Source organism: Ursus maritimus, unplaced genomic scaffold (genome assembly GCF_017311325.1).
Source record: "Ursus maritimus isolate PB19 unplaced genomic scaffold, ASM1731132v1 scaffold_3, whole genome shotgun sequence".
NCBI classification, from domain to species: Eukaryota; Metazoa; Chordata; class Mammalia; order Carnivora; family Ursidae; genus Ursus; species Ursus maritimus.
The window spans coordinates 102,615,788-102,642,754 of record NW_024425563.1 but is presented as its reverse complement, the minus strand read 5'-3'; the positions used below and the strand labels follow the sequence as shown (position 1 = coordinate 102,642,754).

The 26,967-nt window shown below is 45.4% G+C and overlaps 1 protein-coding gene across 1 annotated transcript in view; it reads right to left on the bottom strand.

Annotated features, from left to right (window-relative positions):
- The window catches only part of EGFR (epidermal growth factor receptor), a 202,758-nt gene that overhangs the window by 58,869 nt on the left and 116,922 nt on the right, over positions 1–26,967 (bottom strand). Inside the window, exons 2-3 of the mRNA XM_040644520.1 lie at positions 4,940–5,091; positions 4,041–4,224 (exon numbers count right to left, since the gene is read on the bottom strand). Coding sequence (XP_040500454.1) covers positions 4,041–4,224; positions 4,940–5,091 — 336 coding nt within the window. The remainder of the gene's footprint in view (positions 1–4,040; positions 4,225–4,939; positions 5,092–26,967) is intronic.

Here is a 26,967-nt window from a genome sequence, read left to right as displayed (position 1 = left end):
AAATTAACATAGTTAAAAATTCCATATTACTCCAGAGCAACTACACTTTCTCAATCTATCCGGTCTTAATCCATTGATCATTTTTCAAAGAACTGTAACTCAACAGCCTTAAATTAGTGTGGAATCAGAAAAGGTCCGAATTGCCAAGGAATTGTTGAAAGGAAAAAAGAAAGCTGGGGGCATCACGTTGCCGGATTTCAAGCTACACTGCGAAGCTGTGATCACAAAGACAGCATGGTACTGGCACAAAAACAGACACATAGACCAATGGAACAGAATAGAGAACCTAGAAATGCACCCTCGGCTTTTTGGGGAACTAATCTTTGACAAGGCAGGAAAAAACATCCGGTGGAAAAAAGACAGTCTCTTCAATAAATGGTGCTGGGAAAATTGGACAGCTACATGCAAAAGAATGAAACTTGACCACTCTCTCACACCATACACAAAAATAAACTCCAAATGGATGAAAGACCTCGATGTGAGACAGGAATCCATCAAAATTCTAGAGGAGAACATAGGCAGCAACCTCTACGACATCGGCCAAAGCAACCTTTTTCATGATACATCCCCAAAGGCAAGAGAAACAAAAGATAAAATGAATTTATGGGACTTCATCAAGATTAAAAGTTTCTGCACAGCCAAGGAAACAGTCAGAAAAACTAAGAGGCAGCCCACGGAATGGGAGAATATATTTGCAAATGACACTACAGATAAAGGACTGGTATCCAAGATCTACAAAGAACTTCTCAAACTCAATACACGAGAAACAAATAAACAAATCAAAAAATGGGCAGAAGATATGAACAGACACTTTTCCAATGAAGAAATTGACAAGGCAGGAAATAACAATTGTTGGAGAGGATGTGGAGAAAGGGGATCCCTCCTACATTGTTGGTGGGAATGCAAGTTGGTACAGCCACTCTGGAAAACAGTGTGGAGGTCCCTTAAAAAGTTAAAAATTGAGCTACCCTATGACCCAGCCATTGTACTACTGGGTATTTACCCCAAAGATACAGACGTAGTGAAGAGAAGGGCCATATGCACCCCAATGTTCATAGCAGCAATGTCCACAATAGCTAAATCGTGGAAGGAGCCGAGATGCCCTTCAACAGATGACTGGGTTAAGAAGTTGTGGTCCATATATACAATGGAATATTACTCAGCCATCAGAAAGAACAAATTCTCAACATTTGCAGCAACATGGACGGCACTGGAGGAGATAATGCTAAGTGAAATAGACAAGCACAGAAAGACAATTATCATATGATTTCTCTCATCTATGGAACATAAGAACTAGGAAGATCAGTAGGGGATGAAAGGGAAGAAGGAAGGGGGGGTAAACAGAAGGGGGAATGAAGCATGAGAGACTATGGACTCTGGGAAACAAACTGAGGGCTTCAGAGGGGAGGGGGTGGGGGAATGGGATAGACCGGTGATGGGTAGTAAGGAGGGCACTACTGCATGGTGCACTGGGTGTTATACACAAGTAATGTATCATGGAACTTTACATCAAAAACTAAGGATATACTGTATGGTGACTAACATAATAAAAAATTATTATTAAAAATTTTAAAAAATGAGCTCATGCCCCGGAGACCATGCATGACACACGACAGGGCCAGGTACTCTGCTGGTTGATTTAAATGCACAATCTTAGTTAATCCTTAGACGGTCCCTGATGGTCCATAATCTAGATACAAACACATAAATGATGCCCAGAACCACCTCGGGCAGGGAACGCATCTACCACAAGCACAAAGTACCAGTGTGGAAAAGGAAGGGTCCTCCCGGGGAAGAAAGGGCTCTGAGGCTGAAGCAAAGCATGACATTTCCCCGCACACAAACAGGGGCATACTGTGGATACAGACGGGAGAGCACAGCGGGTTTTCTGCAGCCAGAAAACTGCAGCTAATGCATGTCAGTGGGACAGGCAGGCGTTTTCTCCAGTGGATGGTGGAGAACAAAGGAATCATGGAAGGAAGGCTGGGAGGTCCAAAAGGGCTAAATTGTGGAGCGCTGAGCATCACGTCAGAGATGACAGCAGGACAATCAAGGGAGAACATAGTCCGAAGGTAGCCAGAGTCAGGAGGATACATCTCTGATGAGAGGTCAGAACTGGAAACACAGAGTAGGGGCTTCAAGGCTGCTGTGACCATCAGGACAACAGACCAAGGTGCCCAGAAAGAGTGTACGATGGAAGGTCACGGTGGGGCCTCACAGAACACCTATACTCTGACATCATGAGAAGTAAAAAAGAAGGCCACAAAGGTGCCGGACGACTCAGGTGCCCCTGACGGGGCAGCTTGGAAGAGAGAGGTCATCCATCTGGAAGCAGTCCTTCTTTTATTTTTATGTTCAGTATTTATGATTTTATTCTTTGTGGTGGGCACTGAGTTAATTATTAATAACAGTATTTAATTAATAGTGAATATTTCGCATTACATAGTTATTTAATAACAATAAATAATCTGCCTGTATACAACCCATAGCCACAAGAGAAATGATACCAGCAGTAGGAGTAACTGCTGAGTGCTTTTTCCATAGTAATGCCCTTAATTCTCTCAACGCCCCTAGGAAGTGCGGTACAATTGTTAGCCACATTTTAAAGAGGAGGAAGCAGAGACCCAGAGAGAACCCGCTCCAGGGGCAGCTGGCTGGGGAGCGATGGGGCCAGGGCTGGAACCCAGACAGTCTGGCTCCGGGGTCCAGGCTCTTAACCACATCTGCCTGTCACCAGGAGATAGCGTGAGGCCAGACAGGCAGATTGAGGCATGCTGAACGTACGTACCATTTCGCAAAATGTGCAAACAGCACAAATTAGTATTAGCATAAACGCAGACCACGCGCGTGGGCGCGGTGAGCGGCTCAAGTGGTGGGTGGAAAGTCTGAGGGTAGTTTTATAGGATGGCCAAACCCAGGAGCCCAACTGGAGGGCTGAGCCAGCCGCTTCTGAGCCCGGGTCTGGATGCACTGCCTCACCTCCAGCACTGCCGTCTGCCGGGCTTCTACCATTCCCGGGACTCCCTCTGGTAGGCACCCTCTGCTGTCATCCCCTTTCCCGATGGGCCCCCTTCCTGTCACAACTGCACAGCACACGGGAAGGGTAACGACTCTGGCAGCAGACATTAGGTGGCCATTGCTGGACATTTTTTCACTAATTTGGGACCTTAGGAGGATGACTCTGCCACCATTTCTTTATGAGGAAGGTGGTGGGCATGAAGTTCCCAATGTAACGGACTGGCCCTGCACCTGCCACATGGCGAGGGCACGCTCCTCATCATCTTCCATCTTGTTTAAGTCAACTTCCCGTCTCTCCTATCATCTTCCATAGCTTCCATTTGGAGGACCCTCATGAGTGTCCTACTCACGAATGCATATTCCACAATACGGTCATTCTCTGTTCTTAACTTCAACTTCTCTGTCCTTAAGTAATGCTCTGTATAACAGCATTATGCTGAAAACTGTCTCAAATAGGGGTATGTTTTTTTTAAGATTTAAAAAAAAAATTTACGTATTTGAGAGAGAGAGAGAGAACACAGAGGGAGGATAAGAGGCAGAAGCAGACTCCCCGCTGAGCAGGGAGCCCAATGTGGGACTCGATCCCAGGACCCTGGGATCATGACCTGAGTCGAAGGCAGACGCTCAACCGACTGAGCCCCCCCGGTGCCCAAATAGGGGTGGTTTTTAATGCACGTCCCTTACACCTGAGCTCCAGGTATTGGATTGGCAGTTTATTAGGCAGAGAGAGTCTGCATCCCAGCCTAGGTCATCCGGTCCCAGACCCATTACCATTTCTTACTAACTCTCTGGATATTTCCCCATGAATATAGGAGAAGTGGTACCTGGTTTAAATCTTCCCTTCCCATCACTGACCATCTTCTTTATTTCACCTACCATAGCTTACACATAGCTGGCATTCAACGCATTTGTATTCGATGAATAAGTCTTCTCTGAGAGACATTAAAAAAAGTGACGGGTTTGCTGAGTACCATCGGAGCTGCTCTCTGCAGCCACAGCCTCCCCGCGCCCGGGCCTCTCACCGTGTAAGTTTCTCAGGGGAAGTTCCCGCAGTCCGGTTTTATTTGTGCCGTAGTTGGATAAGACGGATAAGGCATGGGTGTTCTCATAGAGCACGTTTCCTCGGATGACCTGAAGGTTTTCCAAAGGAATCTTCTCCACTGTGTTGAGGGCAATGAGTACATAGCCGGCGACTTCCTGGATGGTCTGAGGAAATAAAGTGAGACCATGCGATTGCTCTTGTGAGGACCTCAAGAATGCAAGGTCAAAAATGGGTCAAGAACGCCCAGGACAGTGCACTGTGCACACGAGTGACCGACGGACGTAAAGCGTGTAGATGACAACAGTGGGGAGATGGGGGGTGGCGGGGTTTCTGACGACTCCTGCACTTTCGTCTCCTGAGCCTGCTAGCAACAGTAATGGGCGATGTGCGTTCTTTAGGAACGCTGTGATTCTCGTTTCACTTGGTGTTCAGGATCCTCAGAAGAAAATGAAAATGTTTTATTAATTTATTTTGTATCTGTCTTATTAGGAAAAAAACCCAGAAGGCCAATCAAATCCAAAGTGCAACGACCACGAAACTCTGAAGCCTTCGGAGCTGGCTCCTAGTGGCTCACTAGAGCCGACTGGATATCTGGGAAATGTGGGAAGTGCTGTAACTGCAGTGGGAGTATTTACACCAAGGAAACAGGAAAAGCCTACAAAGCAGGAGACAGTGGAATGCCAGCTAGCCTCTTTCTCTTTGACATTATCTCATAGCTATAACTTGACACTGGCCGGTGAAGGGTTTTCTGATAAAACTTGCATCTGTAGCTCCCCAGCACTTGTAATTCCCATAGAAAACCAAATACACTAAGGTCTTTGTCTCCTTATATTTCCTTCTATCATATTTGGGTAAGACAACCACATTGATTGAACTAACCTTCAAGAAGGAAAGGTCATAATTCTTTTGCATGTAGGTTATTTCCAAATTCCCGAGGACCACCTCACAGTTGTTGAACATCCTCTGAAGGCTCAGAAAGTGGTCTTCGAAAGTGCCCAACTGGGTGAGCCGGTTACTTGTGCCCTGGCAAACTGCAAAACAGGGAAAAAAGATACCACATAAGATGCCAAGTAGCAAAACTAAAACAAAAGGTTCACACATTTCAACTAACTTTGCGAGTTTCAGTGACTTACAATAGTAACTCTGATAAAAGGTCACTCAAGACTAATGTGACAAGAAAATGTTTGTCTATATAAGGCACAGTTCATAATAAGAGACGGCTCATCCCTATAATGCACGGACTCATTTTAAAATGTTAAAAATCCCTGGGGAAATAGGGGGAAATTCTGTGAAAATCTTTAAGACAAAATAGTCTTTTCATTTTAAAGGTTTATTTGTCTATTTGAGAGAGAGCGCGCGCGAGCGCATGGGGTGGAGGGGGAGAGGAAAAGAGGCTCATGAAGAGCCCAACACGGGGCTTGATCTCAAGACCCTGAGGTCACAGTCTGAGCCAAAATCAAGAGTCAGACGCTTAACCGACTGCACCACCCAAGCGCCCCAAGACAAAGTAGTCTTTTAGAGCTTTGGTAGACAAAAAAATGTGTATCAGAAGGTATGAAATAATATAATTACGATGTTGAATTAATAACTATATAATGAGCTTTTTACTTTACAAAAAAGAAAATCAATCGTCACGGTGCGTCCAAAGGATATTGACAAATGTAACACACACTAGGCGACACTTTCTGACCACAACGTTGTACAACTTAAAATCAATGGTAAGAGTGTAAATTAAAATCCAACTGGCCAGAGATTAAAAATATTCTTCTAAACTAAAGCATCAAAGAATAAATCAAAGGACTAATTATATACCTAGAAAATAATGAACGGAAGCACACATTTAAAAACACACTCAACTAGTGAGAAGGCAACACGTCCTCCATTTGTGCACAGTCCATGTGGAGCCCCCAGCACAGGAGGCTGTGCGGCTGTCCTGCGTTCTTTGGCATGTTTTAACTTTGTACACGAAATAGTTTAAATTAGGGGACGAAGTTAGCCTAAGGAAATACACTGGACAGTCTATATTTAAAAGCAAAGGAGATCATAATAAAGTCATATTTACAAACCCAGCTCTTTGAAAGACATGTTTAAGCAAGCATACCAAAACAAAGAGGTTGGGGCTTTTGAAGCAGGGAGCTTGTTAAGGGACTACACTCTGAACCAAAATTATCGTAAGAGTGAAGAAATATGGCCTCTGGCTTTGGAGGCTGGCTTCAGAACTAGCCAGGTCCTGCCACATGTGCAAAGGGATAAGTGCGATCAGCGGCCAGGTGGTTGAAAACCAAGACAAGGCCAAAGTCAACATGCAGGTACTTTCCTCAGAAACTCTTTCTAAATTTACATTTATATTTTATAGGCTTCTTTGTTCCCTCCCCATGGGAACTGCTCTGAAGAGCATCGTCTGACCGTCTGCCCTTGCATTTTAGGGCCACGGCAGCGAGCGCAAGTTCAGACACCACATAGTCAACCCGAAGCATTTACACCAACATTGAATATGAAACAGTCGCCACATCCCCTTTAACTCTACGGGGATTTCCCTCTTCCCCTCTTCTGTGGTCTCATTCCAATCTGGTGGTAGAGAGAACTCTCACGTGGGAACTACAACAGCCTGACAATACTGAGCGCCCATCTGCTCCAGGGGCAGAATGAGTCCATAATTCCTCCAACCATAACACTGGACGGACCCAACATCTCTGGGCTGCTCTCACTCAGGGGTATACGCTACTTCGATTGCAACCTCAATTTGGAACATCTGGACACAGTTGGCGGCAATGCGTGCAGATGGGGCCAGACTGATTTCCCAATTCCAAGGTCTTCAAAGATATCCCCACAATGTAGGTACAGGGTTGTGACAATAACCCATGACCTTTCAGCTGGCACACGTTGAAGCAAAAGCTGTTTTCCTGGCTGGCAAACTAAGGTCTCTAAATTTCAGCCTAACTGATTGGCTGTCATCTGGGTTGGTCACACCCTTCATCCCAGCCAGGTGCACAGTGTCCTAGAACTTAGGCTTGGAGCACATCTCACAAGAGTTTCTTCAGTATACAGAGAAATGAAACTTGCCTTCATTTTAAAGAATTTTTTTTTTTAAGATTTTACTTATTTACTTGAGAGAGAGAGAGACCAGGCGCCGGTGGTGGGAGGAGGGGCAGAGGGAGAAGCAGGCTCCCCGCTGAGCAGGGAACCTGACGTGGGACTCGATCCCAGGACCGGGGGATCATGACCTGAGTTGAAGGCAGACGCTCAACTAACTGAGCCACCCAGGTGCCTCCAGCTGCTTTCATTTTAAATGATAAGCATATAAGCTTATAAACTTCTCTCAGCTGAACCAAAGAATTTTTATTACTAAATCAATGACAAAGAAACTTTTGTCAGTAAAAAAGGAAAACATGCCCTGTAAGTTTAGCTTGTTACGTTACAGAAAAAATAATTTCAAAAAGACTGTAGTTGTGCTTTCATTAATTCATTCAAAAAATACTAAATGAGCTCCTAAAATATTCTTTTGATGAATACCTATCATGACCCTTCGTTGTTTACAATTAGTATGGATGCCTTTTATATTCAGGAAAAGAGATGCTACATTTGGAAGATAACAGCAACATCACACATCATCGATGTGAGCATTAATTCAAAAAACATTTGGGAAGCAACTGCACAACTTGGGTAAACACATAAATGGGCTTTTTAGAAAGCTTCATGCAAAATGTTCATTTTTTTAAATATGGCAAACAGCTGCAAAAAGCCCAACAAGTGCCCAACATGTGTATTCTTGAGAACAAGAAAGCAGTTGATAGACTGTGTGATTCAGTTCAAGGCAAATCCGTCATGAATTCTATTCCAGGATCAAGTACTGAAGTCTCGAAAGAAATTATTACAAAGCTATTTCTTCTGAGGCTTTCTCCTGCCGTCTGCCACAAAGGGGACGACCGTGTCTTAACTGGAAACCAGAGTGAGGATCAGAATGATCTGACCTAGGTTTCTTGATTCAACAAAGTATCACCTTCATTCCATATTTATACCAAATGTCTCACATTATGAATATAAAGCAATGAGAAGATTCAAATGCGAGATAACTGAATTAGTAAAATTATTTTTTTAAAAAAAATTACGAACTAGTTAGGCAGGTTTAAGACAAAACCGCAAAGGGAGAGAGCTTTTTAATTCACCTGGGAGAAAGCTTTTGTTTTGCCCTTCCTCAGTACGTGACCCTGACTAACTTCTCGAAGCTCTCTATTGCGTGCTTTCCTCAAGTAGTCGGTGCAGTGAAGATAATATTGACCTTCCAGAATTGTTTTAAAGACTGAATAAACACAATTTCTTTTGTTAAAATTAACTACTGAGAAATGTGACAGTAATACAAGCTACGCCTACACAGATGTTAGGGGACCTCGGTGGACGTATACTTGCCCTGTGGCATTATCTGAACTGGGGTGTTGGGATCTGCAAACCGCTTTCATCAAATATTGGGCATTAAATAGAGTTACTCTGTAGAATATTTATCAGAAAAGGAAAGAAAGAAAAAAGAACATATTTAATGATCTCATTAAAATACACATTGAGGATTAGGTGTTTAAGCCGTTTGTTCAAAGAGAAATTTAATGTCACTTCAGGGCTATCCGTTTGAAGACAAGACACTTAGAAGTGTACCAAGCTCCACAGTGATTGGCTCTACCTGTGAAAAAATCTGAAGACGGTTCTGCTGAATCAGGTGCAGCAGTCCCGGGACACAGGCCCTACAGAGCCCTTAGCCTTCCATCCTCCCATTTTATTATGAAGATGCATACATGTCTAGAGAAGCTGAAAGAACTGTACCACGGATGTCCTTGGATTAGCCTGTGTTCCTTTTATCACGTTCTCTACGCATCTTATCTTTCGACACATTCTAAAGAGACGGTGTAAACGCCAGTGCATTCCGGCCGGGCATCCCACTGCCAGCAGCCCCAGGTGAACTGCGAGCTGCTGTTGCTCAGCAACACCCACCAGCTGTGAGGTCATCGATCTTCAGTGCAGCGTTCGAGAGTGTCAACTTATGCACAGCTGGGCCACCTCTACCCCATCACCACATCGCATGCTGTCCCCGGGGGCCCCTCACACCACCTCCACATCGTACGTCGTCCCTGGGGCCCCCACCTTCTTCTCAGACCATCCCTGCCCCCTACACCATAAACCACTACAAGTGATTTGTTTTCACTTGGAACAGGTTTGCCTGCTTTAGAATTTCCTATTAATGGGATAACGTAATATTGCCCTTTTGTGTAAGACTGACTTCACAGCCTCCTATTTTGAGACCCATCCATGTCATGTTGCACGAGCTTTTAGGGACAGATTGAGACAAGCGCTTTATGGGAAGTTATCTGCAGATTATCCTTGGGCATCTAGGGCCGATCCACAGTCTGGTTGTTCTCTTTTCCCTTCCTCCCTCCCTCCCTTCCTTCCTTCCTCTTCCCTCTCTACCCTCCTTCCTCTCTTCTTTCCTTCCTTCCTTCTTTCCATTTCTTTCTTCTTTCTTTAAACTTTATTTATTTATTTGGCAGTGAGACAGCACAAGTAGGCGGACAAGCAGGCAGAGGGAGCAGGAGAAGCAGGCTGAGCAGAGAGCCCCCGAAGCAACGTGGGGCTCATTCCCAGGACCCTGAGCCAAAGGCAGACGTTTAACCAACTGAGCCACCCAGGCAACCCTGGCTGTTCTTTTTCTTAAGAACCCCCCAATTTATCTGAACTGAAAATTTAAAAAAACAATCTGCCTCCTCTAAGTCTTGGAACACCCTCGATTTGACGGGGTAGGGCCTGTGACTTTCCCGCCTCGTTGTGGGGCTGTACACCTCTCTTTCCCCACAAGCCTGGGCAAATCTGTGTTGCTGATTAAGACGCAACATTAAAACAAGTTTCTCCAGATTTTCCCAAATCCACTTAGACACTTCTGAAATTGCCCAAGAAAATTCGTAATTGTTTTAATTTGTTGTTTTTTCAACTACATATGAATGTTTGCCCAAGGAGCTGGGCTCTTGTAAATCTCTGCCCTTGGTCTCATAAATTGTGCTTTTATGTTGGCCCCATTTTCCACAGAACACCTCGTTTTGAAGCAGAAATCATATCACACCACTCCTTGGCTTGAACCATCCCAAAGATTCCCAGTGTAATTAGAACCCAGTACGAGCTCCTTTCTCATCATCCCTGCTTCTCTCAGCCTCTCCTGCTCACTGTCCCAGCCACACCCCCTAGTGCTCTCCAGCTGGCCCAGGTCTTGTTCACTTCAGGGCCCATCTCCCTTCCCTACAGATGTTCGCATCTCCATCTCCCTTGTATCACTGGGATTCCAAGTCAATGGTCATCCTTTCAGAAAAGCCTGTCCTGGAACCAGCTTAGCTTAAGTAGCCACCATTAAATTCTACCACATCACCCTGCTTTCTTTACTTCCTAGTAAATTCATCGCTATCAAGAATTATTATTTGTTTATGCAAATATATGTATGTATTTATTCACTTATCTATATGGCAGGGAGTGGTGGATGTTTTTATTTTTTAATTTTTTTTTAAAGATTTTATTTATTTATTTGACAGAGACAGAGACAGCCAGCAAGAGAGGGAACACAGGCAGGGGGAGTGGGAGAGGAAGAAGAAGGCTCATAGCGGAGTAGCCTGATGTGGGGCTCGATCCCATAACGCCGGGATCACGCCCTGAGCCGAAGGCAGACACTTAACCGCTGTGCCACCCAGGCGCCCCTATTTTTTAATTTTTAAAAAGGATTTATTTATTTATTTGAAAGAGAGAGAGAGACAGAATGATTGGCTCGATCCCAGAACCCTTAGATCATGACCTGAGCCAAAATCAAGAGTCAGCTGCTTAACTGACTGAGCCACCCAGGCACCCCGAGAGGCAGATTTTACATAGATATATGTGTATCTCATTGGACCGACTGTCTGATGTGTGTACGTGTGTTACTGCATTTCCATTTTAGATAGGAAAGCAGTGGGTGGCTGTGCGACCGTGGATGGCAGGGATGAGACCATGAAAGCCTTAGATGACCTGACGGGGTCTCTTTGCTTCTCTTGTTTCTGTACATCTGATGGAAGAGGAGGAGACAGGATGTCTTACCACAGTCTCAGTCCTCACAACCTTCTGGCTGGTCACTGTAAAATGTGTAACATATTTGATTAAGCTTTAAAAGCCAGAGGAGGACGTTTTTCCACTTTCATGCTGAGAACGTTTAAGAAAATCCCAAGTAAGATGATATTTATATAATAGATTTAAAAATATAGAAGAAAAAGAGACTCAGAAAATTTGTCAGAGGTTTCATGGTAACAGAATTTATCATTTCTTTTGCCTTACTGAAAGTATATTGTGGTGGTGATTTTAAAATGTGTATGTATATCCATCTCAACTATGCTAAAAATGCCCAGAAAATGCACCAAGTTGTTAACAATGGTCTTTTAGGAATAGTGGGATTCTGGGTGTTTTTTTTATTCCTTACAGTTTTTCAATTTTTCATATTTTCTATAGTGACCATAAATTACATTATAATAAAAAAATTACGGAGGGGAAAATTTACAAAAATCTGTGTTAAACAAGGCCAAAAAAAAGACATTTTAATATAATACATTTTTAATGGAGAAATGATCAAGTACAACTATTAAGAGCCTCAAAGTTTTACACTGTCCATTATTAAACGGCTTTGTAAAAGTGCTTTAAAAATTAGACATAACTGATGAGCAGTGAAGTACTATATACAGAAAACGTGAGAAGGGAGGATAAGCTGGAGATAATTCGCCTCATTATTGTTCTTAATAGTTACGTACGGCAGCTCTTGGAAAACACAATGCATTGCACAGAGATGGTTTCACTTCATACAGCAATGGACTTGAAGAGTTCCCAAGCTGCATTTTTTCCCCTGATCTATACATTTTTTACATTAGTTTTGGGGAGCATAGAAAAATGTTATAAATTGTGATTACAGTACCAGACTAGCCTACAGAACTTATTTAACTCACAACAGTTGGTAATATGAAAGTAGAAAATCTATGGTTGAGTCATAATGAAATAATTGGGAAAAAAATATAAGTAAATACAAAGTAGCATTTACATTGTCATTGTGGGTTTAATCAAAGGTTGTATAGAGTGGGAGAAGTCTCATAATTGTCAAGATTTTTCAGAACTTTATATTTTATCAGTAGTTCCTTATTTTATCATATTTGATTTTTAACTAATCAATAGTTCTCAGTTTATAGGCATCCAAAGATAACTGTCAAACTGACTTTGAATCTGCACTGTGACTTGGAAATGCACATGTAATAGTCAAAAGGTCCTCTTAAATATTTGATAATTTGCCACATGCATCATAACATCCCTACTGGACTAAACATGCCAAGCTTCGGTATGCCCAACACAACTGCAAGCTACAGTAACTCCAATTAAGTTGACAAGCAGAAGATTTTAAAATAACACCTCTTTTATTTTTGAGCTAGGGAACAGAACACCTACACTGGTTGATTTCTATCCCCATGGTTCTCCTCCTAGCCATTACATTAATCCCAAGCCAAGTTTATGATTTTTAAACAATATATGGAGTTAGGATACCTTTGTGTATCGTGTCTACTCTCTCGGGGGTTAAGTGATGTGTGTGAATCCCAGGAAGTCCAGTTCTATGAGAGACCGTGGAACATGCTTCCAGTGACATCATCAAGCATCTATCAGAGTGACGATGGTGATAGTATCATTATGGGATGGTCTCCCTCTACTCACCTCACCTCTCTGGGTCTTGGTGTTTCTCACTGGTTAAAAACGGGACAAGCTCAGCATGTTTGACACGGTAAGGTGAGCAGTTATGAGATCACGGACATGGAAGGACTTCATAATTCACAACCTCTAAATATAAATTACCTCTGACACTGGGGCTTTACCCTAGCAACCAAACATTGGCAATCTATTTCTGCCGATGTCTTCATGATACCAACAGACCACTTCCCACTCCCCACCCAGGGACTTAAAAACATTTTTTAAAAATAGTCTCAGTAGAATTGATGAGTTGTGTTGAAATTCAGGATGCTTTAAGATTCTGAAATAAAAGTCACCACTTTTCATTATTATAGGATGTTATTCCGAGAATGGTCCTAACAATGGAAACGAAATATCTTAAATCACATGGCTGGCAATCCATTCCATTTTTAAAAAGATTTATTCATTTGAGAGAGAGAGAGCAAGAGAGAGAGAGGGAATGAGCAGGGGGAGGGGTAGAAGGAGAAGGAGAAGCAGACTTCCCGCTGAGCAGGGAGCCCGATGCGGGACTCGATCCCAGGACCCCGGGGATCAAAACCTGAGCTGAAGGCAGATACTTAACCAACTGAGCCACCCAGGTGCCCCTCCATTCCATTTTTTATAGGTAGTTTAGTGGTTAGTCAGAGATGAATTTGACCTATATTATTGAACTATGAGAAACGGATTTGGACTAAAAAAGATTTCATAAAGCAATATCCACCAACCTTGTATTCATTCAACCCAATAAATCTCTTCTGAATACCTAGTATGTCTCAGACATACTCAGACATACTCAGACTCTGTCTTGGTGGCCGGTGTCTGTATTTTACACATAAGGACGTGCACGGAACAAACATTCACGGATGGAAGAATTACGTGTTGCCATCTGTATCAGGTCATATAGAGCTGGATCTGTACGTGGCTACTGCACCTTGACTGAAGACTGAATGCTGAGCAGGGCATATGGAAGAAAGGACAGAACACTGGATTTGGTTTAAAATCTCTCTACGTGAAAATATAAACAGCAGTGAATTTACTGCGTCTGGTTTTTCCTTCCTAGAGATATCATGGGTGAGCTCCTCCTCTCTGGCCTAAGTTCTGTTTTTCTAATCTCCTAGCTGGGGACTATTGCTTACTCATGTTTGGGGGCTCTCTCTCCACATATAGGAATACTTCTGAGGTGACTAATACCACTTCCCTTCCAAAAGTCTGGTAGCCAAACCACTGCTTATATCCTTCGCCTCCACTGCAATTTTTGCTTCTGACCTATTTCTTGCGAGCTTTGTTGCCTTCTCAGATTAGTACTTCAGACCTACCAGCGCAGGGCAGTGCAGAGTCAAGAACCGTGCCAACACCTGGCACCTGCACAGTCCTCCCCGTTTCCAGGGCTGCCCTGAAGCCTGCCTGTGACCTGGAGGAGGAAGAGGTGTTGAAGAGCTAGTTACCACGGAATAACCCACTGAATTAGGATGGGTTTGCCCATCTGATTAGTTGTCTGCCTCACAGAACGCCAGGAGACTCGAAGGGATGGGGGAGTTCAGGGGCGGGCCTGGGTGGGAAAGTAGACACGAGGGATTGTCACAGACGTTAAGCCCAGAGCAGGGCTGGGGGAAGGACGTGGGAAATATAAAATTCCAAAATGGGGTTGGTGTCAAAGGCCATTGCTTGAAAACCGGGTTTGAAAGCTGATGAAAGTTTGACCGAAGACCGCCCTCAGTTTACTACCACCTTTCAGTTCTGACTTGACTCTGTGCAATAGAGAACAGGTGAGCTGAAGACAGTGGGTGGGCGAGAGTGCGAGCCCTCGGGTCCAACATTCCCAAAGCCCTTGGCATGCATGGTTGCCAACCTGCTGCATCTTCAACAGCTTCTCATAGTTCAGTCTAACGTTACATCGCAGGGTGCAGCTCTTCCCTTCCTACACACACCCTCACAACCGGTCATTCCCAGCAAGAGGACTTGGGTAAAGTGAGGCAGGGCTGACGAGATTTCACTGCTCTGGGCACAGTCCTCACCCAACTCACATACCTTCTGTTTTACATCCTGCTCAGGTCCACATGACTCACTCTGCAATGACAAAGGCTGAGTAATACTCCCCGTGTTGGGCTATTTACTTGCTGGCTGAGCCGTCCCTCTAGAATTCATCTGAATGCCATGCATGGCCGAGAAGCATCACAGTCCTTAGCCTTAGGTGTTGCTACGGCCTCTCAGAAAGGGTTCATTCCCCTATGCTCTGTGATCTGCCCCCACGCCAGGAGCGGCTGTTTGCTCTTTTGTTAACTCACTTATTTAACTAAAGCATATTTAATAAAATAGTAAAGCCACAGTTGCCAAGAATGAATCAGAAGTACTCACTGCCCTGAAGGAATATATGAGCCCTTTGGGGAGATGACTTTACACATGAAATAATCACAGGACATCCTAAAGCCACGCAGGGTAGAGACGTACTAAAGGAACACGAGTCAGAAAGCAGAGAAATCACCAGCCTGGAGTTATGCGGGAAGAGGACTCCAATGTTCCTTCTTACCAAGCAAATGGAAACGTGATACTTCCCGTTCAGAGTAAAGTAACCAGTCGCCTAAAGTGCCCTGGTGACTTTGCCTCGCACCGTCCCCCAAGATACCACTCTCCAAAAATTCAGGTTTCTACCATTCCTATCTGTTTTTCTGCATTCCCCTCCTCTGGGTCATTGCCCACATCCTAATTTGGGGGTACAAGTGACCCTTTCTGGGTTTGTTTACAGTTATCTGTAAGGATCATGTCTCCATCCATTCTTACTAAACAAAATCCTGGAAAAGATTTGTAATTTGCAAGGAAAGAAAAGATTTCTAATCCAGATTAGGGGACAAGACCTTTGTTGCAAGCGTTTCTCCTCAGAAAGACTCTGGGTTGTAGGGGGCAGTGCCTGCCTACGCCCCTACCCCAAGGTGGTTTAAATGTTCTTTTAAACTTTCTATTATTACCCATGTTTTGAAAAAAATCAGCCTCTAATGCACATGGTTTTAAGGCTGTCCCTAAATAACACACACATTTAAGTTGGTTTGCCATTGAGCATTAGGACCCAACAGAAATAGCCACCCTACCCGCCCCCCACAAAGAAACAAAGCAAATGACAACAGTAAAAATTTGAAACAAGGGAGCAATCACTAAGACACCAGGAAAAGGCCATTCCATCAGTGTTTTCTTCTTAAAACAAAGATAATGGTAGCACCCCTTCCGCCCCTCCCCCGGCAGCACCTGCCATGGGAAGGTATGTCTAGTTCCTCAGCTAGCCCGCGAGCCTTGGCTGTGTGAAAACTTCCAAAGGTCTGGCTCTTGCAGAACCGCAGGCAAGCCTGGAAATGAAGCTCAGGGAGATCAAAGAGCTCTTCTATGGGGAACCTCCAGAGCAAGGGCGGATCTGGAATCTGCCCCAAGCATCAACACAGAACAAACAGTACCTGAGGGAGCTAGGGGAGTGGGGAATGAGGCGGAGCTGTTGGAGGCCACAGGAAACTCAGCCACTCTATGCGGGTACTTGGGAGAGAAATGGATTCAGGAGATGGGGTTGGAGGGCACGCAGGGGGAAAGCGGAGGTTTCCGGGCTGCTCCTGTCGGAGCCAGCCACCCTGCCACCTGGGGCTGGAATTGTTCTCTGTGTCACCCACCTCCTCCCTTTTGCGCCTGGGAACAAATGAGAAGCAGTGGAAGGAAGAAGAACAGTCTGCCTATAGAGATTAGTGGCTTGTTTTCACCAATGAGGGGAGTCTACTGCTTGTTGTGGTGGTTGTTGCTTTTTCCAAGTTACAGAAACATGTCAGGTTCTCAGCAGAACTATTTGAACCAATATTTCATGTTCATGTCATGAAGGATTTCAAAAGTAAAAGAAAAAAAAAAGGAAGGAAGGAACGAAGGAAGAAAAAGCAAAATGCAAAAAAAAGAAAAGAAAAAAAAAAGGAAAAAGAAAACTGTGACAAGCTATCCCCCTGCCATTTTGACCATAGAACAACAAACCATCAAACTTCCATCGGCACCTGTCAATGACCATGACCTGGAAGTCACGAGGTCCGGATTAGAACTGGGGTTTCACTACTACCAAGACAACTTCTTGATCATGTGGAGTCTCTTTTTCTTGTAAAACAAGGACTTATGACTCGGGACGATTCAATGAGATGGCAGAAATCGAGGCCAAAGCACCTGACACATGGCAGACCCTTAACAAATACAATGACGGCTCGAATCCGAATTCAATCTGGACTGGACCCCGGTAGGATGAATTGCTTCCTTCCTCCGAGCACTCTGAGCAGTAGACCCCTCTGCCTCCTGCTCGCAAGCTGTGTGTGGCCTGGTGAGCAGCTGGGAGCTCCCGCCACGGAGCGAACCAGCCTGCCGTGGTCGCAGGCACGAGCCCAGGGCTTGCAAGGAAGGCATCTGGACCCATCCCTGACCAGGGAGCCCTTGCTGGGCAGTTAGAGCTGAGGAAGCCACACCTCTTCTGTGCCTTTCAGAATTCCCTTAAGAGAACTCCCAGCTAGCTGTTCAGAACATTCTCTGCTGCGATTTTTCACTTAGAAAAAGTCCTCGTCTGACCCTTCGCGGTGGTTTCGTAAGCGTAGCTGGATCTGTGTGCTGGGTGCATGCACGTGTTTTTATTTAATGCTTGCTTTAAAATGGACAGTTTTTTCATCTACTCCTACTTAATCTAAATATTCCCTTTAAGTTTCACTTTCAAATGGGAAGAGGAAGTACCAGTGCAAACAGCAGAATGAAGAGGACAGACCTGGTCCCGGGGGGAAGCCCGAAGCCGCCCTCGCTAGTTAGCTCTGTGTCCCAAAGCCCACTTCCTGGGTTCACTGACGAAGAAAGACTGACCCGAAAATCAGTAACACCTACCGCGTTAACTCAGGAGAAGCCCGAGCCAAGTCTCTGTCACAAAGGAACTGTAATTTTAGCTCATACACTATTGTTTCTAGAACACATTTTCCCCTCCATGAGGACAGCTATCAATTCACAGTAGCCAGTCCCAGACACGACCACTTGCTATCAGATGCCGCACCTGCCTGCGCAAAGTCACTTGGTGATGCTGCCGAAGCCGGCCTTCCCTCGCCGCAGACCGAAGTCCAGAGAAGAGAGTGTCGGGAACATCCTCTATGATGTTCCAGAGCAGGGGCTGGCAAACTTGCTCTGAGAAGAGTCAGACAGTAAATACTTTCAGGTTTGCAGATCATACAGGGCTTGTTCCAACCTCTCAGCTCCGCCGCTAGCATGGAAAATAGCCACAGACAAGAAGCAGATCAATGGGCCTGGCACCATTATGCGCAGGTAAACGCCGTTGACAGAAACAGGCAGTAGCTGGATTTGAACCATGGTCTGTACTTCACCAAGCTCTGCTTTAGAGGAAGGCCTAATAGGAGGTAGGGAGGTATGGGATTAGGGTTCCCTTCACCCTGTACTTTCTAGAAGGTAAATGTGGTTAAACAGAATCATTTTCCTCCAAGGCCAAACTCCAAAAGAGTTTTCTTAGGGTGAAGATCTTCCTATTCCATCATCAGCTACATAGAGGAACGGAAGATACGAGGTACGGAAGACGGCTGGGGCGTGCCGGGGCTGGGAAGTGTCGTTTGTGTGGTTTTGTGTAGCCGGTGTTAACAGCTCTGTGCTAGGCATCGCTCACTTTCAGAATGGGATGTCCAACTCTATATATCCCCCATTACACCCAAGAACCCTGGCCTTCCATGGTCATGACAAATGGTTGTCAAGTGCTGCTTGTCCGTTCTGAATTTGAATCTTGCTACAAGTTTGTGAAGCAACATTCCCGTATGTATAACTCTATCACGTAACTATTCCTTACAGTGATCTGAAACTAGTCCCCTGAGAAAGTCCTCTGGCTTCGCAGAGACGCGCCTCATTCCTCCTCTACCTTAAGCCCTGCAGATATGGGAAGACAACGATTGCTCCTCACCCCTGCTTTTCCCACCCGGCGACTTTGCTCCAGATTTCCCTCCTCCTCCGTGCTCTTGGGAATTCCGTGTGTGTGGCCTCCCTTGCCAGCAACATCCCCCAGAAAGACTACCCCATCCAGGTCTTCCTCCCGGCTTCCTGGTCTGCGGCTGCGTCTTACAGTCTTGCACTGGCTCGTACTTGGGTGGTGAAAGCACTCCGTTGTTTCACAGCACATTTTGTCTCTTTAAAGAATAATGTGTCGTTTGAGAACAACAGCAAACATTCTGCTTCCTGTGGCTTCCCTTTAGCTCATGACGCTGAAAAATTCAGCAAGGAATGAAAGACGGATACATGCTGCTGCAATCACTCAAATTTCTGCATTAACATCAAATGTAAGTTTTTAGCAGACGTGATTCTTCTTTTAAGTTTAATAACTAATATGGCAGTTGAGCAATGAAAATGGAATCTCCCCCGCATCTATTAATAGTAGGGCTGACGGTAAATTCCTCTCCAGCTTGGACGAGGAAGTATTTTTCCTTGCTTGGGTCTCTCTCAGGTTTTATTTATTTATTTTCTTTTTAAGATTTTTTATTTATTTATTTGAGAGAGAGAGAGAGCGACAGAGAGAGAAAGCACAAGCAGGGGATGGGGGGAGGAGAGGGAGAAGCAGACTCCCCACTGAGCAGGAAGCCTGATGCGGCACTCGAACCCGGGACTCCGGGATCATGACTTGAGCCGAAGGCAGATGCTTCACCGACTGAGCCACCCAGGCGCCTCTCTCTCTCAGGTTTTAGTTTCTGTCACATCGCACTAGCCCAGGAGAATTATATTTGCTACTGACTGCAGAGACAGAATTCTATTGCTGAAAGCCCATTTTCGGATTGAACGTGTTTGAGATTTAACCAGAGCAATGTCTTCCAAAAACATGAGTCTGTTAGAAGAACAAACAAGTGAACATATCATTGCCATCCTTGCCTCATTATTCGTTATGAATCAACGGAATATATAAGAATAACTCACACAGGTAGTTTACAAAGCATATTTCGTATCTTCCTTTGAACAACTTCCTACCTTCAACTTTTATGTTTTTATCTTGCTTACCGTAGACATCTTAGAATTCTCTTCTTTGTAAAGCTTTCCTAAATAGCCTTCACGTTTAAATACAATGAGGAGGGTTCACTGCTCCACCACGATAGAAACTCCAGGCCGAAGAATACCAGAGTGGGCCTCCTTATTGCTTTGTAAGAAACTATCTGATGTTTTCCTGTGGGGACAATGAGGGACCAGTCTCCAGGAGCCACGTAGGCTGCTTTTGATCATCAGTAGCGTCTGTCAAAGTGCAGGTACTGACCAGTGACGAGGCATCCGCCAGGACGCTCTGCGATGAAGGACCCTCCTGCCTCTGCATGTGACGTCAGTCTAGCAGACTCCTGGTAATTGAGGGAGAGGAGTGCGACGGTGTGGCCGGAGCCAAGTGGCTGGAGCCATGTCGCCGGGCCTAGAAAACCCCTAAAAATGAAAGCTGCTTATCCCCCGATATGTCTAAGGACCAAGTCCTGGCTCAACAATTCACTCCGGGGGATCGGAAACCTTTCTATTTGTTCTTGTGCCAGCCCTGGCTTCTCTGGCCGCCCCATCCAATCTGACAGAACACACTGATGAAGATAAAGTCGTTCTTGGCAACCTGGGGCTCGGCGTGTCCCTGCAAGGCCAGTGCTGTGTGAGGGTGGCATCCAATGGCCTTTAAACGGCCGGAGGCCTAGGCCCAGTGTAATGGACACATTTCAATAAGTCACTAATCTGTAATCTAAAGCCTGTTTTCGTTTGTTTGTTTTTTGGCTTTTTCAGCTGACTATCTGGTTATTGAGGCCAGTAACCAGAGAAGTAAAAACCTGTAAGTGTGTGCTTTATGGCTTTACCAAACTCATCCTCCAGCTGTTTATTCTGGCACATCTTCAAATCTTTAGAAGGGGGGTGGTGGCCGCAGAAGGGACACTCCTAAGGGGCTGGAGGAGTGCCTTTCAATGAACTGATTTCTACTGTTGAATGGCCACTCAAACCAGATTGTTTCCCTTGAAGCTGAGAAAGTTTTCTATACAAGCATTTCTTTGTAAGCTCAATTAACTTTTACAATAATTTGTGCTTTTAGTTTAAGAACTACAGATGTTGTGTGGGTGGTAGCAAGGGTGAGGGGCTGGGGATGAGAACACGAAGGAGTAAGGACACAGATGACTCCCCCTCTGGAAAATGTGGCCACACTTCCTTTCATGGAAAAAGCACATCAATTTTTAGGATTACTAAAAAATTTAAATCGTGTGTAGAACTAGAGAAAGCCATGGCTGCTTGGTTTGGGGGAGGCCAAACTGGGCCATCTCCCAGCTCCCCTCCCTCCTAATGAGACCCAGATCTTTGTGACAGGATTATCTGGAATTGTAATTTCATGCTTGGAAACAGTCCAGAAGTTGGGTAGCAGAACCCAGTCATTCATCAAATGCTTGCTCAATTTGCAAAAGAAATACAAAACCAAAAATATCAAATAACAATTAGGAGTAAGTATTAATGTGCCAAAGGATAGAGGAACTCTTATTAACTTAATTAATTTTCACTGGGAATGGTTTTTGCCATTAGAAATACACTTGCTTTCCCCCCCTAAGTTTATTCATTTATTATTGAGTGTTGATTTGAGGTTAAATGGGGATGTTTGTGTTGTGCTGGATGTTTGTGTTATTTCATAAAAGAATTCCTAAATCCCACAATACTTGTCATATAATGAATGCTATATTCATTATACACTCATCCACTCACAAAGAAAAAAACATTTACAAAACGCTTTAGAGTTTACACTTGCAAATAATTTAGACTTTCTAATTCATGTCTACCTAATACTTAAGTTATTAAAAAAAAAAAAAACCGTAATGAGGAAATCACTGAGAATCAAGCCCACCAGAATGAAAAGCCCCTGGTAATCTTCGTCCGCGTGTGACGTCCCTGCCAGTGGTTAATCAGAGCCAGCTCAGAAAACATTCCCCTTATTCATTCATCCAGCAGGTGCCCACTGAACACCTTACCGATGTGCGTGATGGTCCCGTGCGCAGAGGGCGGCCATGGGGGCAGAAAGTTATCCTACCCAAGCACATGGGCTCCAGCTCTGGGTGCCTGCCTGTGAAGGAGCGACTGCTGTCACCTGGGGCAAATTACTCCTTGCGGAGTCTCCCTGTGTTCATCTGTAAGACGAGGGTAAGAGTGCCCTCATGGGGTCGTCGTAGGGTTAAGATGTTACTATCTGTAAAAGAGTGTCTGGCTCATGTAAGCCGCCATCATCACCATCATCATCATCATCACCCCCATCTCCCTCATCATGTTTGGGTCCGCGTGCGCCAGGCAACACTTGAGGTCCAGGGACGTGCACCGATAGGACTGATATTGTTCCTGCTTCATGAAACTTACATCCCAGTGGGGAAGACGGACGTTCACCAAATTCGGTACGGAATTGCAGTGGTGATCCTGGCTGTGTGGCTGCTTCTGGAGTACAGAAACTTGACCAGGTCTGAGAGGTCGTGGCAGGGTTCCTTGAGGAATGGCCATCCAGCTGAGCTCTTAAGGACAAGAGGGGCTTAGCAAAGTGTGTGGAGGGGTTTGGGGGGCTTCCTTGTGGGAGGAGTGGTGGCACTGGCTGAAGAGAAATCGAGTAGAGATGAAGCTGGGACGCACTGGGAATTGCAAGGCAGAGGGGCCAGGTGATGGGCTTGTTGCTAAGGGCTTTGATTCCATTTTAAAGGAAGTAAGAAACCACTGATGGGTTTTAAACAAGGAGGAACTTGCCTTAGATTGTGTTTTTGGGTTTTTTAAAAATTTTTTTCCTCCCTCAGAGGGGAGGGGGGTGGGGGAATGGGATAGACCGGTGATGGGTAGTAAGGAGGGCACGTATTGCATGGTGCACTGGGTGTTATACGCAACTAATGAATCATCAAGCCTTACATCGGAAACCGGGGATGTACTGTATGGTGACTAACATAATAAAAAGCCATTAAAAAAAAAAAGAACATAAAATTTACAGTTTAAAAAAAATTTTTTTTTCCTCAAAGATTTTATTTATTTATTTGAGAGAGAGTGAGAGAGAGCACAAGCGGGGGGAGGGGCAGAGGGAGAGGGAGAAGCAGACTCCCCGCTGAGCAGAGAGCCCGACGTGGGGCTCAATTCCAGGATCCCGGGATCATGACCCAAGCCCAAGGCAGACGCTTAACCGACGGAGCCACCCAGGCGCCCCTGATTGTGTTTTTAGAGAAGGACCTAGCTGGCGCCCAGAACGGGGCTTGTCTGTAAGAGCAAAACAGGAGGGATCCCTGTGGTGATAGAAATCGTGCACTGCCCTTCGTTTCCTGGTTGTGACATCACGACACGTTCCCATCGGGGAAGACTGGGTAAAAGGTACACGCGACTTCTCTGTATCATTTCCTACAGCAACAGGTGAATCTACGCTTTCCTCAAAACAAAGGTTTAATTACACAACTTGTTTAGAAGCACACGCTGTAAGGCAGAGGTCTCAAAAAGGCCCATCATCCCTCGGTACGCGCTGGCTTTGTGGGAAGAGCCAGCACCCTGACGCGGGAGCCCGCAGCGCTCCTGGTGATGAGTGAACTGGCTTCCGGCAGTGGCCTTGTAACAGGTGACTCTTGCCCTCAAGCTGGGAGGACAGAGGGAAGCATAGTAGCTTATAATTTTCAAACACTGTGACTTTTTTCTTATAAAGATAGATGTCATTTTTTTAAAGCATGTGGTTTCAATGGTGCATACTTGTTTTATGACTGAGAATTATTTTTCTCCATGCCATGCTGCATCTTGGTAAAATTAAATAATCTCCCCCTTCTAACTTAAAAAAAAAAAAAAAAAAACCCTTGCTGCCACGCAGAGAAGGCAGTGTGGCCTCCAGGGGAGGGTACAGAGACCAGTTAGGTGACTGCAGCAGAAGGCTAAAGCCTTTCGACTCTGGCGTGGTGTGCAGACTAGCGATGCTGGCCTTGCCTGGGAGCCTGTCGGGGATGGGGAGCCCTGGCCTCCTCACAGACCCCCAGAATCAGAATCTGCACCTTCACCAGCTCTCCAGGAGATGCCTCTGCACGGAGCTTTCTGAGCACCAGAATGATGCAAGGGTCACAGACAGTCCTGACAGGAGTTCGAATCAACAGAATTGGAAACCGGGGATGTACTGTATGGTGAATAACATAATAGAACTATAAAAGAATGTTATAGAACTATAAAAGAGTGTCAGGAGCCATTGATCTGTTCAGGTAAAAAAATCTGTGATGTTCCAACAGCAGGGAACATCAAAGGCCTAGATCACAGGGGAAGACTTCGGGTCAGTGTGGCCGGGGCAAGGAGGGCTGCCAGCCTTGGGTAGTGCTTGGTCTCCCCACGAGGGCTGTGGAGAAGAGCCGTGTACCCACGGGACCATCATGCGGTGATGGCTCCTTACTGTTTTGTTGGGCTCAAGTCAGCCAAGTGCACTGCCCACGCCGGGTCCATCCTTGGCTTTAGTCACGCCCTGTCCAAACCTGCATATGACAGTGCGGATTTCATCAAGATCCCAAGCTCCCTGGTAGTCACACAGTGTCCCCTATAATTTTTCAACCATAGCTTACAACCAAAGAATATCATAAACACCCCCATAATCTTGGGCTTAAGCTGGAAATTTTGAAAATCTGAAAACTTAACAACACAGTCAAGGAAGTCTCTGAAACCTCGCGTGGTACACATACCTCATATTTACCCTCTGTTCTGAATAATTTAGTTAAGTTTCATGCCTAATGTTTACAAGACCTGGTAGAGATTGGAAACATATCGATATCAATAAAACATGCTGAAACAAAGCTTTTAGAGTTGACTGAAGTACTATGGGACGTCACAGGGACATTCTGTGCCAACAGCACAACGGGAAAATATGGACAAGTCTGGGCATTTTAAAAGCAACAATGATCTAGAGCAAAGTTTTTTCCTTTAACTTAAGCTACAGCTTTCTTGCTCATATCCCTGTTCCTTCATGTGCTCTCCCTACTTAGACTTTGGATCTATGCACACACTCACCCACGCGCACATTCGTGCACACACACTCACACACTCGCGCGCACACACACGAACACACTCGCGCACACGCACACGCGCACATTTGCGCGCACACACTTGTGCACACGCACGCACATACGGGCACACACACACGTGCGCTGCCCTCCACGCGTACACATGCGTGTAGCTTTAATTCTGTGTTTGAACGGGACGGTCTGACGTGCCAGTCTTCTATCCCATCACCCCCACATTTTGATCCCTGTCTGTGTCCCCTAATGCAGGCTTTCCTTCTCAAAAACAGTGTCTCAAACTGACATTTGTATCAGCCAGACACTGCTGCTCTGAAGCTCCTCTTCTGAAGCCTCGGGAAACGACGGGCGTGGTAAACGTGAGATGAGACGCCCGCCTGCAACTGTCTGTGCGCACGCGACCTCTGAAACTCTGAGCGCGGTCTACGGGTAGGTACGCTTCTCACAGGGAGAGATGCATGTTCCCAGGCTCTATGTCAAAGGGGAAGCAAAGACCAAAACACTGATAAGAATATATTCTTTCTGGGGCAAATAATCTGGAGCAAAAACATAAAATATTTTTAGTTAAGTTTTCTTTATATTTGTTTATAAAAGGAATGATTATGCTAATTACTCTAAATAAATTTTGAACATTAATTTCTTAATTGCTTGAACAGATATTTACGTGCCAAAGAATGCCTCTTTTAGTCCTTGGTTTCACCACAATGTCCCCATTATTTCATGAATTAATCTAAACTTACTAGGTCACACCAGGAAGGATCCATAGCCACATTTTTTTTCCAGACAAGAAATTTAAGATGAAACTGGTAAAATGGAGGAAACAATCTCTCTCACAGCAAGCTAGTAGACTAAAAAGGAGTTTGGGACCTCGTCTTATGATTTTTGCGGATCATACATTAGCCTAGTCACCATTCTGAAACAGCCTCGCATGTGGATTATTTTAAGGTGATCTTTGCCCCGAAGCTGTGCTACGGTAGGCTATTAATTAACCGATCAATTTATCCCTTCCTCACCATTTCTATTTTTTTTTAAAGATTTTATTTATTTATTCGACAGAGATAGAGACAGCCAGCGAGAGAGGGAACACAAGCAGGGGGAGTGGGAGAGGAAGAAGGAGGCTCATAGCGGAGGAGCCTGATGTGGGGCTCGATCCCATAACGCCGGGATCACGCCCTGAGCCGAAGGCAGACACTTAACCGCTGCACCACCCAGGCGCCCCTCTTCCTCACCATTTCTTGAATGTGAGACACACACCGGCTCCTGTCCCAAAGGCACTCAGTTGATGACAGCGACAGAACGGGGCGCGCTGGAGAAGTTCAACCAAGCGTGTTCGCTGCGGTTTCCAGCTAGGAGAGGACAGGGAGCACTTACAACACAGCCTCCTAAGGGACACGGTGCTGAGCTGTACCTTGCAGTTGTGCAGAGGGAAGGAAGGGAGAAAGCAGAGGAAGACACAAGCACCTCTGCTGACCAGTGGGATCAGAGATGGGCTGCCGCTAGGAATGGCCACTCTCTAGGTGAGCCAGACTCCGACTGGAAGGGAGGGGGGCACAGAAGCCCTGGGGGCGGCCTCCAGCTAGGCAGGAGGCTTTGCAGGGCTGGGGCAGTGAGGGGGAGGAGGAGCCACCCGAAGGGAGGGCCAAGACCTTGGAGGATGCAGCCTGACATAGGAGCTGCTAGATGAAAATTCATGCTATCAAAGGACGGGGTGTCTGTGGTCTGGTGAGCTAGGAGCTGGGCTGAGAGCAGGGGGAGGGCGGTGGGAGCGACACATGGCTGTGTGAGGCTGCAGAGGTGCAGAGAGACTTCTGGGTGTGGGAGGGTCTCACAGGGCTCTTTGGGAGGACAGTCCTCTGGTGAGTTTATGCTTGATTTATGAAGAATATCTAGTAAACTGTCACCACTTCTTCCAGAAACGGGGCTCAGATCCACCCTCTACATCTTTCTGGGTAGTCAAGCTCCCCTAATGTGGGTTAAAGAGACTCCAATGGTCGGAACTGACTTTTCAAAAACCAAATAGTATGTCGATTTAATTTGCAAACATTCCATTGTGGCGAGACACTTAACATGAGACCTATCCTCCGAAAAAATTTCGTGTGCACAATACAGCCTGACTTGATGGAATCGGACAGCGAGGGCCCCCTG